The sequence below is a fragment of the Ovis canadensis genome, chromosome 17, assembly GCF_042477335.2.
Source record: "Ovis canadensis isolate MfBH-ARS-UI-01 breed Bighorn chromosome 17, ARS-UI_OviCan_v2, whole genome shotgun sequence".
In the NCBI taxonomy this organism is placed as follows: Eukaryota; Metazoa; Chordata; class Mammalia; order Artiodactyla; family Bovidae; genus Ovis; species Ovis canadensis.
This window is the reverse complement of record NC_091261.1, coordinates 15,750,481-15,764,803: the sequence shown is the minus strand read 5'-3', so window position 1 is coordinate 15,764,803 and position 14,323 is coordinate 15,750,481. Positions and strand designations below refer to the sequence as shown.

Below are 14,323 nucleotides of genomic sequence, written 5' to 3'. Positions count from 1 at the left end.
ACATCCTGATGTTACAGAAAACACACACAGCCAAATAGAAAAATATTAATAAGAAAATCAGAATCAGGAAAAACATAAATCAGAAAAGGTTTAAACTGCAGAAGAAGAACACAAAATATATTGGCAACAATATTCTACATGGTTTTTCAATTAGGCTGCCAAGCAAAACAAAACAATAATTAGTTACACCAGTTCCTCAAAGAACACAAGGTATGGGGTTCCTTACGGGAACAGATAGTGGGCACTGTCCCAAACTACTTCTCTACAACACTGAAAAGGAGGGGCTTCTGGGAGTCACATCAAATGGTCTAGCGAATGCAATTTTCTATTCATTTGTATTAAAGGTGAACTCTAGACCAGTAATTCTTCCTAAGGACTACTTCCACACAAGAGAAGCTCTTAAACTGAAGATTTATTTCAGATAATTTCATTTTCCTCGCCCAAACTTGTCATTTCAATTAGAGTTGCTAATTTTTGTTTTTTGCTATAACTTATATAAAAGACCACCATGTTATATTTTAAAAGTGGATAATACTTTCTCAGAATTGCTGTATTTCAGTGAATTAAACTAATGAAATAAAAAAAAAGGAACAAACAGAATGTTGGCCAATTCTATGTTAAGAATTTAGGTTTTGTTGTAGATAATCAACTGTTACCATTATGCTCTTTTTGGCATTTCCTTACAAACTAAGGATAATGGTCTTTATCACAAGTCTCCCATGTGAGACTAGTATGATATTTTGTCAAGGTTTTTGAGAGTAGTAAGTGAGTGTTGGTAAAGGATTTTGAGATCTGTTGAAAGGAATTATAAAAAATTATTATAAGTTCACTTCCTGACATTATTATCATTAAATAATAATAGTACTTAATATAGTACAATAAGATGTTAGTTTCTTTGATGACTTTAGATCTATACCATTATTTCTTTACATATAAAATAAAGCATTTTTTAAAATAGAAAGTGTTTTTTTTTTAGCAGTTAAAATTATACTCAACATTCAGTGATAAGCCCTAATGGAAAATAATATGAAAAATAATGGCGTATGTATGTTTAACTGAGTCAGTTTTCTGTATAACAGTAATCATCACAACAATGTAATTCAACCACACTTCAACAAGAAATAAGTTAAAGAGGGCGGGGGGAGACAAGTGTCATGCTAAGCCAGGCTCACTCATTCTCGTGTCTAGCAACACTTCTTTGCCCTCAGGCAATCTTCAAAGGAACACAATCCAAGAAAATCTTTATTGCCATGGTTATCAATAAATTATACTTTTTAGACTCATAGCAATCTTTATAAATCACATTTTTTTGTGTGTGTTACGAAACTACTATGGAAATCCAAATAAAGCAAAAAGCTCACAATCTTTAGAGAGAAGAGGACAAACTAGACTCAGACAGAAGTCTATATTAACAAAAATACTACCTTCTAAAACACGGAGGATTATCAAGGAAGACTATGAAAAACACATCAAAGGTGAATAAACTCACTTTTGGTCAAATACATATAAACAGTTTCCTATTATTAGTACCCTTCTGGAAGTAAAGAGAGCATATGTCACTTTCATAAGCCACATCTATCCAAAGGGTTCAGTTTTAGAATGAGCCAGCAAGAATACAAATTTTTTTCTGGAACAATGTCATTTAAAAAAATCACTCCAAAGTAGCAACATTTCAGGAAAATGATGGGTTTTTTCCCACTTTGATTTTTCCTGGAGTTATACATAATTTCATCCATTAACTATGATGAAACCAATTTTCTAAATATCCAATGTGAAATTATCATCACGACTATCTTTAATACCCTTAGGATATGTAGAATGGTTATCTGAAAAAGAAATCAACTTCCTTTCTCTTCAAATTTGAAGTTTCAGGACTGTTTGTATTTGTATTCATATGAACATAAATGATATTTTATATTGTCTTCTTGGCTGATTTATAAAGCTGATCTATATAAAAATTTTGTGAAAATATAAATCTTGGTCGCATTGATTAATGTTATTTCTGTTTGCTGACAAAAATGAAACTATGATGCCTACAACTTCAACGAAGGAACTGCATCTAAACGACGCCTTCTTTATGTAGTCAGGGGTACACATACGATCATAGTCTATGATAAAGAAACAAAGATGCTCTATGTTACACAAAGACATTAAAACAAATAGGTATAAGTAATTCTGAAAGAAATGCTCCAAGAAATGTAATTGGAATGGGAAATCTGTGATTTTGCGTGTGTGTGATGGGGTGAAAAGGGAGATGAATAACAGAAGATACACATGTGAAATTTTATATACTTCAAAACAATCACATAATGTAACTCACAGAGAAGTACAATCCAACAGAATTATGAAACTATTAGTCTTAAAGGGACTTAGGATAAACAACAAAATAAGAAAAATACTGCTGTTTTAATAAAATCAGAATTTAAAAAAAATCTGCTAATGTAATGAATACACCAAGACAATTAAAGGTTGGACTTCAAATCAGCTGAGAAAAAAATCTTGGTAAAGGAACAATCAAATTAATGAAACTCAATAGCTTGGTCTCATGTAAGACTTCTTTCAGTGGTGGAGAGAAGATACTCCGTAAGTATACTTTAATCTGAAAATTATGCTAAACTATGGCAGCTTATCATTTACAGCCCCCTTTAACACTAATTAAGTGTTAAACTGACAAGACTGAATACTGTAATTAGCACAACAACATCTAAAGAGGGTAGCTGTTGACTTATATTTTCAAATAGCACCAATGAAGAAGATAATTGATAATCCTTACCTCTTTAGGGAGCAAGGAAATGAAGTCTCGTTGAAACTGGGGTTCTATCACTTGCATCATATGTTTTACCTGGGTTGGCTCACAACTATCAATAAGTTCATCTAAAGCAAGCAATTTCTCTGGTCCACTCCAGCTCTATCAAAGAGGAATTAGAAATTTTTATTACTTAAATAAATATCTCAAATTATAAACTCATAAAGGAAAATCCACGTCTATACACACAATATAAAAAGTGGCTACTTACAAAAGAAGACACTGAAGTGATAATCATTGAGCCTCTTCAAATTTACTAGCTATCTTTATTTTGTAAAAGCTTTGAGTTTGACAGAAAAGTATTTTTGCATATTATTATAATTTTGATATGTTCATCTACCACCAAGATACTGGTTGAGAAATCAAAATTTTATTCAGAAACATCAGTTTGGACTATTGAGTAAAGAGAGAATTTTGAGATATGATTTTCCTTTCTTCCCTTCCTTTCCAGTGGGCACCATAAAACTTCAGGGTTTTAGTAAGGCACTCATCTGAGAGCAGACTAGCAGCATCAACTAGAGAAAAATTAATAACTGGCCAGAGTGCCCATTTGACACATATTTTCCACAAATTAAAAGGGCTTTGATTTGCTATGTGAAAATAATTTCAAATAAAAAACAGCAAACAACAGTAAATGGCAGCTGACTTAACAGTAAAATCAGAATATGAAGAAAGGTTAAAATAAAAGAGAATAAGAAATAAAGTATATATCATAGGAAAACAAAAACAATTATACCTCAAAAATATGAGCTCCACTAAACTATACTAAGGGGGTTGCTTTTTCTTTCCCCTCAGTGAGGAACACCTGCCCAGAAATGCCATGATTCTTAAAAGGAAAACCAGACAGACATGTGAATCATTTAAAACGTCAGGGCTCTCACGCACAAAAGTCAAAGAAAACATCTAAGTAACTCTGAAACACTTAGATGAAAAAACATCCTTCAGCAAGTTGATATAGTACCTTTATGAATTATTATGTCCATTTGGAAATGGGAGAAGAGAGAACAATATGTAAGGTCTGGAGCTAGAAAAATCTGGATTTTGACATTCCATTTTTTGCTCAAACTAGGAACGTGGATTTTGTCATATATGAAATAGACAACAGTTGAAAACTGAGATATTCTGAGGTCACTGAACGCCTTTTTAAAGTATTTCTTAAAATACTTACCCCTTCAGAATCTGCAATGAATCCTATCTCTTCTATCTTAAAGTGTAGGCTCAACTAATAACTAGCAAACCCTTCAGCAGTACTTCCATAGCACTACTACATAATAATGTCACAAACATTATCTCACCTAATCATAAAAACTCTGGGGAGTATCTCCATTTTTACCTTCAAATATGAGGAAGCAGAGGCTCTAATAATAAGCTGTATTTTTTCCTTTACCTTGACACATATACCCGGAACATCCTCCTTGAATACTCACTGTGTATCCCTTTTGGTTAGGGTGAAAATTTATACATAGAAATTAAAAATATCCATATATGTATATATGCACATACATGACCAATTAAAGGGCTTCCCTGGTGGTTCAGCTGGTAATGAATCCCCCTGTAACGTGGGAGACCTGGGTTCAATCCCTGGGTTGGGAAGATGCCCTGGAGAAGGGAAAGGCTACCCACTCCAGTATTCTGGCCTGGAGAATTCCATGAACTATACAGTCTAGGGGTGGCAAAGAGTCAGACACAACTGAGTGACTTTTATTTTCTTTCTTCATTTGACCAGTTAAAAGTAGTTAATCTGAAGTTTATTTCACTTTGTTTTCCTCACACAGCTTCAAATCCTGGCTCAAAATTTACCTCTTTGACAAAACTTATGCTGATCAATTGCCACTCATCCGTGACTTAGTAACAGTACTACAAACTCTGAGTTATTGATTTACATTCCTCACAGGAAGAGGTCGGTTCTTCTAATATGCTGTTCTTCTCTATCTACATGATTAGGATTCATGGACACTAGTATAAAAACATGCCCTTTTTGGGTAATAGATAACTGCTGACTTGTTAATATACTATGCATGTTTAATATTTTTCTTTTTTTCAGTTAATGTATTATTTACTGTTTGTAAAAAAGGAATAGAAAAGCGGTATCAACGCCTGGTATGTAAGTGCTGTGTGCCTATGTGCATGCTCAGTGGTGTCCCAGTCTCTGCGCCTCCATGGACTGTAGGCCGCCAGGCTCTTCTGTCCATGTAATTTTCCAGGCAAGAATACTGGAGTGGGTTGCCATTTCCTTCTCGAGGGGATCTTCCCGACTCAGGGATTGAATACTCATCTCCTGCAAAGTTCTTTACCACTGAGCCACCGGGGAAGCCTCTGACAGAAAAAAAAAAAAAAAAAAAAAAAAAAAATATATATATATATATATATATATATATATATATATATTTTCCCCCCAAGGATTTTAGGGGCTGCAGTATACAATGAAAAAAGCTAGATTTGAAGACAAATAACTAATTCAGATCTTAGGTAAATGTTAGAAACTGTGCCACAATCTTAAATATATATTTAAGGCAAAGACCATGATGAAAATAATGCCATATAGCAAAATGCTTCTTAAACAATATTTTTTTGTTTTAAAATATTCGATAAGTTAGATAAAATTTAAATTATATTTCAATTTGAATTACATATACATTCAGCAGATGTTACTTTATAACATTTTACTGAAATGTATACTACTAACAAAGAATTAGTAACATAAGCTGTAAGCTACAAATAAATGAGACTGTTTTCAAGGAACATACATATTCAACCTTCCAATTACTTAAGTCACATCTCTTAGACAGTTCCAACAAAGGTCTGGACTACACAGGCCCTAGATTTCCTCTCTCCAGCCTGGGTTTCTTCCCTGAATTCCAGACCTGTATATAAAATTGCTTATTCAACATATATTCTTGGGTATGTAATAGAAACTATATCCATGATCTTGCTCTTCAAATATGCAAGACCACAATCCTCCCCATTTCAGTAAAATGTTGTTATTAAATTAGCTCGGCCCAAACCTCTGGAGTCATCCTCAGCTCCCTCACTCTCACCATCAGAGCTCTGATCCATCAGTTCATTCTACGGTCATAAAACGCAAAATATACCCAGAATCTGACTATTACTACAATGGTCTAAGCTACTACTGTCTCTCACCTCGGTTACTCCTGTTTTGCCCTCCTAGTTCTATTCTCCGCAAAACAGCGGGAGTGAGAGTGCTGAAAGTCAACTCACTCTTCTGCTTGAAGCCCTCCCACTTCACTCACAGTAAAAACCAAAGTCCTCAGGTTGGTCCACAAGGCTCTACTTTCCTCTTTCTTTCCCACGTGTACTCGGCCTTAGCCAGAGATCCTCTTTCTGTGCCTCAAACACACCCAGCATGCCCTGCCTCAGAGCCTTTCCCTCTGATTCCTGGACTCTTCTTTCCCTAGGCACCCACATGCTTTACTCCCCAATTCCTTCTCTAACACCTTCTCTGAGCAGTTTTCAAAAACTGCAAACCATTTCGAAAGCCCCTCCCTTTCCTGACAAAATTTTTCAGAAAAGGGTTTTTATTTTGCTCATTATTGTATCCCAGATTCAAATTAGGGCCTAGCACTCCCCAATTCCTTCTCTAACACCTTCTCTGTGCAATTTTCAAAAACTGCAAACCATTTCGAAAGCCCCTCCCTTTCCTGACAAAATTTTTCAGAAAAGGGTTTTTATTTTGCTCATTATTGTATCCCAGATTCAAATTAGGGCCTAGTTATTCTGTAAATATTTGTTGAATAAATGAATGAATCCCCAAAGAGTCAGGAAATACTGCACCAATGCTATCTCAAAACTCTTTCCACAGGGAGTTTCTATTCTGTATACTGGATTGTATCACTGGGACTTGCTTGCTTAGTCTGCTTCCAAGATTGGTTCCCAATTTTGACACATATGCGGTTTACCAGCAAGGGAAGGATTAGAACTTTGCAGTTAATGAATATATTAAAAAAATAACAACCCACATGGATCTTTAACGAGGTCTAGAGGAAAAAATACGATATTGGGGATCAGGAAACTGTAATTTTGGAGAAGATACTGCCACTAATTAGGCATCCAGTCATATCACTTCATGGCAAATAGATGGGAAAATAGTGGAAACAGTGGCTGACTAATTTTTTGGGCTCCAAAATCATTGCAAATGGTGACTGCAGCCATTAAATTAAAAGATGCTTACTCCTTGGAAGGAAAGTTATGACCAATCTAGACTGCATATTAAAAAGCAGAGAGAGACATTATTTTGCCAACAAAGGTCCATCTAGTCAAGGCTATGGTTTTTCCAATAGTCATCTATGGATGTGAGAAAGGGATGATAAAGAAAGCTGAGCGCCAAAGAACTGATGCTTTCAAACTTGTATTAGAGAAGACTCTTGAGAGTCCCTTGGATAGCAAGGAGATACAACCAGTCCATCCTAAAGGAGATCAGTGCTGAGTGTTCACTGGAAGGACTAATGTTGAAGCTGAAACTTCAATATTTTGGCCACCTGATATGAAGAGCTGACTATTGGAAAAGACCCTGATGCTGGGAAAGACTGAAGGCAGGAGAAGGGGACAACAGAGGATGAGATGGTTGGGTGGCATCATCGACTCAATGGACATAAGTTTGAGTGAACTCTGGGAGTTGGTGATGGACAGGGAGGCCTTGCATGCTGCGGTCCATGGGGTTGCAAAGAGTCAGACATGATCGAGCAACTGAACTGACTGAACTGAATTAGGTTATAAGGTACTTCTGCTAAAGCTTTGCCAAGAGAACTCACTGGTCATAGCCAACACCCTCTTCCAACAACACAAGAGAAGACTCTACACACTGACATCACCAGATGGTCAACACCGAAATCAGATTGATTATATTCTTTGCAGCCAAAGATGGAGAGCTCTATACAGTCAGCGAAAACAAGACCAGGAAGTGACTGTGGCTCAGATCATGAACTCCTTGTTGCCAAATTCAGACTTATATTGAAGAAAGTAGGGAAAACCACTAGACCATTCAGGTATGACCTAAATCAAATCCCTTATGATTATACAGTGGAAGTGACAAATAGATTCAAGGAATTAGATCTGATAGACAGAATACCTGAAGAACTCTGGATGGAGGTTCATGACATTGTATAGGAGGCAGGGATCAACACCATCCCCAAAGAAAAGATATGCAAAAAAGCAAAACGGTTGTTTGAGGAGACTTTACAAATAGCTGTGAAAAGAAGAGAAGCAAAAGGTAAAGGAGAAAAGTAAACATATACCCATTTGAATGCAGAGTTCCAAAGAATAGCAAGGAGAGATAAAAAAGCCTTCATCAGCGATCAATGCAAAGAAACAGAGGAAAATGATAGAATGGGAAAGACTAGAGATCTCTTCAAGAAAATTAGAGATGCCAAGGGAACATTTCATGCAAAGATGGGCTCAATAAAGGACCGAAATGGTACGGCCCTAACAGAAGCAGGAGATATGAAGAAGAGGTGGCAAGAATACACGGAAGAACTGTACAAAAAAGATCTTCACGACCCAGATAATCACGATGGTGTGATCACTCACCTAGAGCCAGACATCCTGAAATGCAAAGTCAAGTGAGCCTTAGGAAATGTCACTACAAACAAAGCTAGTGGAGGTGATGGAATTCCAATTGAGCTACTTCAAATCCTAAAAGATGATGCTGTGAAAGTGCTGCACTCAATATGCTAGCAAATTTGAAACACTCAGCAGTGGCCACAGGACTGGAAAAGGTCAGTTTTCATTCCAATCCCAAAGAAGAACAATGCCCAAGGATATTCAAACTACCGCACAATTGCACTCTTCTCACATGCTAGCAAAGCAATGCTCAAAATTCTCCAAGCCAGGCTTATACAGTATGTGAACTGTGAACTTCCAGATGTTCAAGCTGGATTTAGAAGAGGCAGAAGAACCAGAGATCAAATTGCCAACATCCACTGGATCACTGAAAAAGCAAGAGAGTTCCAGAAAAATATCTACTTCTGCTTTATTGACTATGCTAAAGCCTTTGACTGTGTGGACCACAACAAACTGTGGAAATTCTTCAAGAGATGGGAATACCAGACCACCTGACCTTGCCTCCTGAGAAATCTTTATGTAGGTCAAGAAGCAACAGTTAGAACTGGACATAGAACTGGTTCCAAATCAGGAAAGGAGTAAATCAAGGCTGTATATTGTCACCCTGCTTATTTAATTTATATGCAGAATAAATCATGAGAAATGCTGGGCTGGATGAAGCACAAGCTGGAATCAAGATTGCAGGGAGAAATATCAATAACCTCAGATATGCAGATGATATCACACTTATGCCAGAAAGCAAAGAACTAAAGAGCCTCTTGATGAAAGTGAAAGAGGAGCGTGAAAAAGTTGGCTTAAAATTCAACATTAAGAAAACGAAGATCATGGCATCCGGTCCCATCACTCCATGGTAAACAGATGGGAAACAGTGACAGACTTCATTTTGGGGGCTCCAAAATCACTGCAGATGGTGACTGCAGCCATGAAATTAAAAGACACTTACTCCTTGGAAGGAAAGTTATGACCAACCTAGACAGCATATTAAAAAGCAGAGATGTTACTTTGCCAACAAAGGTCCTTCTAGTCAAAGCTATGGTTCTTCCAGTAGTCGTGTGGATGTGAGAGGTGGACTATAAAGAAAGCTGAGCGCCAAAGAATTGATGCTTTTGAATTGTGGTGTTGGAGAAGACTCTTGAGAGTCCCTTGGACTGCTAGGAGATCCAACGTGTCAATCCTAAAGGAAATCAGTCCTGAATATTCATTGAAAGGACTGATGCTGAAGCTGAAACTCCAATACTTTGGCCACCTGATACAAAGAGCTGACTCATTTGAAAAGACCCTGATGCTGGGAAAGATTGAGGGCAGGAGAAGAAGGGGATGACAGAGGATGAGATGGTTGGATGGCATCACTGACTCAATGTACATGAGTTTGGGTGGACTCCGGGAGTTGGTGGTGGACAGGGAGGCCTGGCATGCTGCAGGGTAGTTGCAAAGAGTTGGACATGACTGAGCGACCGAACTGAACTGAATTTACTTCTGTAGGCCTTAGTTTATCTGAAAAAGTGTTGGAGAGTCTCATAATTAATTTATTTCTGCTCTGAAAAGTAGTGGTTCTTATAAAGGAAAAAGCATTTTCCTTTGGTCTCACATGGCAAAATTAGTGGGAGCATATTGAAGGGGACAGGAAAAACATTCCAAATTCAGAAAGGATCAAGATAAACAGAATTTAATTTGTGTACAAAATTAAAATGCAGACTTGAAAATTCCCCATGAAAGTATTGTTTGATTTCAGGTAATTAGAGAGTGCCTGAAAGTAGTAGAGAAGAGTAGAAGGAGCCCTGAGCTGTAATCAGGGGCTTAGTTTCACTAGCAAACTCACTGTAGAAGTGCAGGGAAGCCCCTTAATCAGTCTGCGTCTCAGAGACCACACCTTGTGTATAATGAGGGGCTTGGCCAGACCAGTGGTTCCCAGGTGCTGGCTCAGTGGTGCAAGAATCAGGGAGCCCTCCAATCCACCAAAGAGGTGGTCACGGTGGGGCTGGGGGCATGTTATGCTTTAAATAACCAGCCCTCCAGTAGTGGTGCGGATGATTCACAAGCGAGCAGCAGTGATCAGTGGGGATGACCCTTGGCAGCACCTCATTCAGATACACACATTCTATGCCTTCAGGAGTCCGGCACCTGAGTTTCATGTGCTGAAGAACTCATTTCTCTAGTACCTCCAGAAGATGGTTATCTAGTCTGTTTGAACAGTTTCATGACTAGAATACTTAGTATCTCCATTCTTCTCTGGGTCAGTTCTAACTGTTAAGTTCAAATTTACATCAAAATCCAACTCAAAGAATATAATCCAGGTTTTGTTTGCTGCAGAAATCAATAATCAGTCTGATTCTACTTTTACATAGAAGTCTTCAAGATGCTAGACAGAAACATTTTCCCTTAGTCCTCTCTGGCTATGTACATGACCTTCTTCCACTCTTTCTTACCTAACAGGGCTTCTTGATCAGACTGTTTCAGATACAACAGCAAAGCAGTTCTGTATTCATTTACTTCTGGCACTATCTGTTTTAATATTTTGTTGATTACCAAATAAAAGAGATCCAAATAAGTTAGAAAACATGTACAATTTCTAAGTGTTACCATAAAACCTAAGTCCTCCAAAGAGTAGTTTTTACTCCACTTTTAATTTCAAAACACAGAAGTATTTTCTGTTTTATTATTGAAAATATATTAAGGAGGGTAACAGGTATTTTCAAAGTACATCATAGTTTTAATACAATACAAATAGGCTTTGATTAAAATAATGTTGATACTGTTAATCTGATGACATTTGTTATGAAGCTAGTGTTAATAGCCTCTTCTTAGATCTGAGAAAACTGAGGCTCACAAAGGATACTTCTTTTATTGAGTTTCTACTGTATTTTCAAGTATAGCTTTAAGCACATTTACACGTTTTCTCTCTTTTGACAACTTTTAGTGTTGTATCTATTTCACGAAGGATAAGAACAACGGCAAGAGTGGTTACATAATATCAATGAAATTACCCAGTTATTATGAGGCAAAGCCAGAATTGGTACTAAAAGCTTCTCCTTCTAAGTCAAACTGCTTCTCATTATATCAAGATACTTCTGAATATCACTTTCAGAGAATGTTAATATACCTTTACCTAGTCTAACATCTGCAACTGAAAAACTATATATTAACACTCAAATGATGTAAACAAAACAAAACAATGACCAATCCTCTGCTCCCAAATTAATAATCTGAAAGCATCAATCTGGTGTTGCCAAAAAAAAAAAAAAAGAATCAATAGCAACTGAAAATTCAAACAGTACAAAATTTCTGGACTTTTTTAGTTTTGTTTCTAATTGGCACTTCTATTTTAGAGTGGCATTCTGTTTCAATTTCCTTTTATCTAAAATGGTGTATCATTTGTTCTTATTCAATTTATAAATTGAGAACAGAATACTTTGTCAGAATAGATGGAGCTGGACCAAAACAATGCTGTATCATTGTCTTAGGAGCAATAGCAGAACAGTAAGGGGACAAGTTCTCCCATTTTGCTTGTTATGCCATGGAAAAGGCATCATTAAACGCCCCACAGCACATCTGTAGAAATCAAGCCAGTTTAATTATCCCTCAACTATACTACATAGGTCAACTCATGACTCCCCCACTTTACTATGAAATTATCTCTCTCCAAGTTAAGCATTAAAGCATCGCAAGCCTTTAGGCAAGTGATTCATTCCTAGTTACTCTGGCACCAGCCCTGAAAATAAAGGGCATGAGGCACCACAATGAGGCCATGGGTGTGTCAGGCAGATTAAGGATTAAGGTCTTGATCTATCTATCTAGCTGACCTTCTGTTGCTAGTAAATTTTTTTGCTACAGAATAGTTATGTGAAAAAAATATAGTATTAAGCCTTCCAGATAATTCTGTATGTTAGTTTACTAAATATCATTTATTCTAAACAATTTTTTTAAATTTACAATTAACATTTCTGAAGTTGAGATGCATCTAATAATCTATGGTATCTCAGATCTGATGACCTAATACAGTACATGGTACCATGAGGACATTTCATTAAGAAAAGCATAAGTGAGCTAAATAAGCAAACACTGAACAAAGGATTCCCTAAAACACCCTCAATGCAAAATAGGGCACAAAAGCTCCCTACTATAGATCAGCATTTCAGAGTGTTCTCTTAAAACTGGTAAAAACTAAATAGCTAGCAAAGAATATTCTGGAACTCTCTGAAACACTGGTGGGAAAAAAGGCCCATACTACATACAAAGTAAGTTACAGTCTAGACTGCCTTCTGGTAAGATCTGCATATAAAACACGTATTTCGGAGGTGTCTGCACTGATGATAGGACTATTACTGATAGCGTAACTCCCCATCACGTTGGCACTCTCCTATAAAAATTACATCAACACCTCACGTTCTCAAGTGCTGTGCTGCTCACACTGTATGTGTGTGTAAGCATGACAATGCACACTCATGTTCCTGTCTCCTTGGCTCAATCAGAGATGATACAACCGTTAAAGCATTTCTTTCAGGCGTTATAAGTGTCTGAGTTCTTTTTCACCTCTAATGGTGGCGGGGGTGGGGGTGGGGGGATACACTTCTTTTTAAAAGAATGAGACCAAAAATTTAGAATTCTGAGGGCATGTTTAGGAAAAGATTAAAATAAAATAAAATAAATCATGAACCTAAGGTAAAAGAACTTAGATGAGGGGAGAGAATAATTCTTATGAAAGGTAAGTTTAATTAACAAATGACTATGAAAACTAAACAAAAAGCTTTGTAATTGTAGTGGTTCATAACATCATAACTGTAAAGTGCAACTTTCATGCCTCGAAGCCATAGATTCTCAAGTTCAGTAGCTGCTATTCTGGGCTAGATTACTCTGTGTTGAGGGTGGCTGTCCTTCACACTGACTCCACCCATCAGATGCCAGCCGTGTCCTGCACCCCAACCTCGGAGTTGCAACAGCTAAAAATGTTTCAACCACAGGAAAATTTGCCCCCTGTTGAGAAGTGCTGCTCTAACCTTTCAGTTATCAACTGGAATTAAAAAAAGGTTATTCTAGTTTCTCTGAAATTACCTGAAGAGTAGAAAACAATTTTAGAAATCCATTTTAAAGAAACATTGCTTCAAGTACGTTTTCCAGCTACAGAAGAAAAAAACTGGGATATTTAGTATTTGCTCAAGTATTTAAAATATTGGGATCTATATAAATGGCCACTTAAAAATCAGAAATAAACAAAATCCATAAAGTATCTTTTTTTTCAACCATTATTCCCCTAGGATTCAGAAAATATCATCAATAGAACAGCCAGACGTAAGGAAATATACTAATTTACACTAGTATGGTGGCTATAATCAGAGATGCCTTCACTTTACATACTTTATATTATTTACTATTTACAAAGAATGTTTAATCCATGCCTACTACTTTGCTAAATACTTGATTTCTATGCATTATCTCACTAGAAGAAGAGATAAGTTAATATCACTATCATGAGATAAAAAATTCCTAAGATTCAAGGTTTGGTTGTAACCAATCTTCCTGGTAAACTTTCCCAAACTTTATATGCTAGTAAAATATAGTAATCAGAATTCTGGGCACAATAAGCTACATACAAGCATGGCATCTGTGGAAAAAAGTTGCATCAACTCTTGGAGGCTATGAGGGTAATGGTGATGGATGTTACTACCAGTGACTAATACTCCTAAATGCTTAACTTCCAAACCATGCAGTTTAGAAAACAAGTACACTCACTAACACCAGAAATCCAAACATAAAAGAGAAAAAGAAATACCTTATTATCTAAAAAGCAATGAATAGTGCAAATGGATACTTTACACAAAATAAGCATTGGACCCTCTTGATTAATACAGTTAAAATTTAAAGTTGAGTTCCCCTGTATTTAACAGCATTTTTTAATTGAGATATACTTCACAAACATAAAATTCACCATTTCAATGTACACTT

The 14,323-nt window shown here is 36.5% G+C and overlaps 1 protein-coding gene across 9 annotated transcripts in view; it reads right to left on the bottom strand.

Moving 5' to 3' along the window:
• Positions 1-14,323, bottom strand: part of FBXW7 (F-box and WD repeat domain containing 7) — a 224,254-nt gene that overhangs the window by 13,428 nt on the left and 196,503 nt on the right. For all 9 annotated transcript variants that reach the window (XM_069556702.1, XM_069556700.1, XM_069556696.1 and 6 more), the window contains one exon: positions 2,774-2,908. In XM_069556702.1, the coding sequence (XP_069412803.1) occupies positions 2,774-2,908 (135 nt within the window). The remainder of the gene's footprint in view (positions 1-2,773; positions 2,909-14,323) is intronic.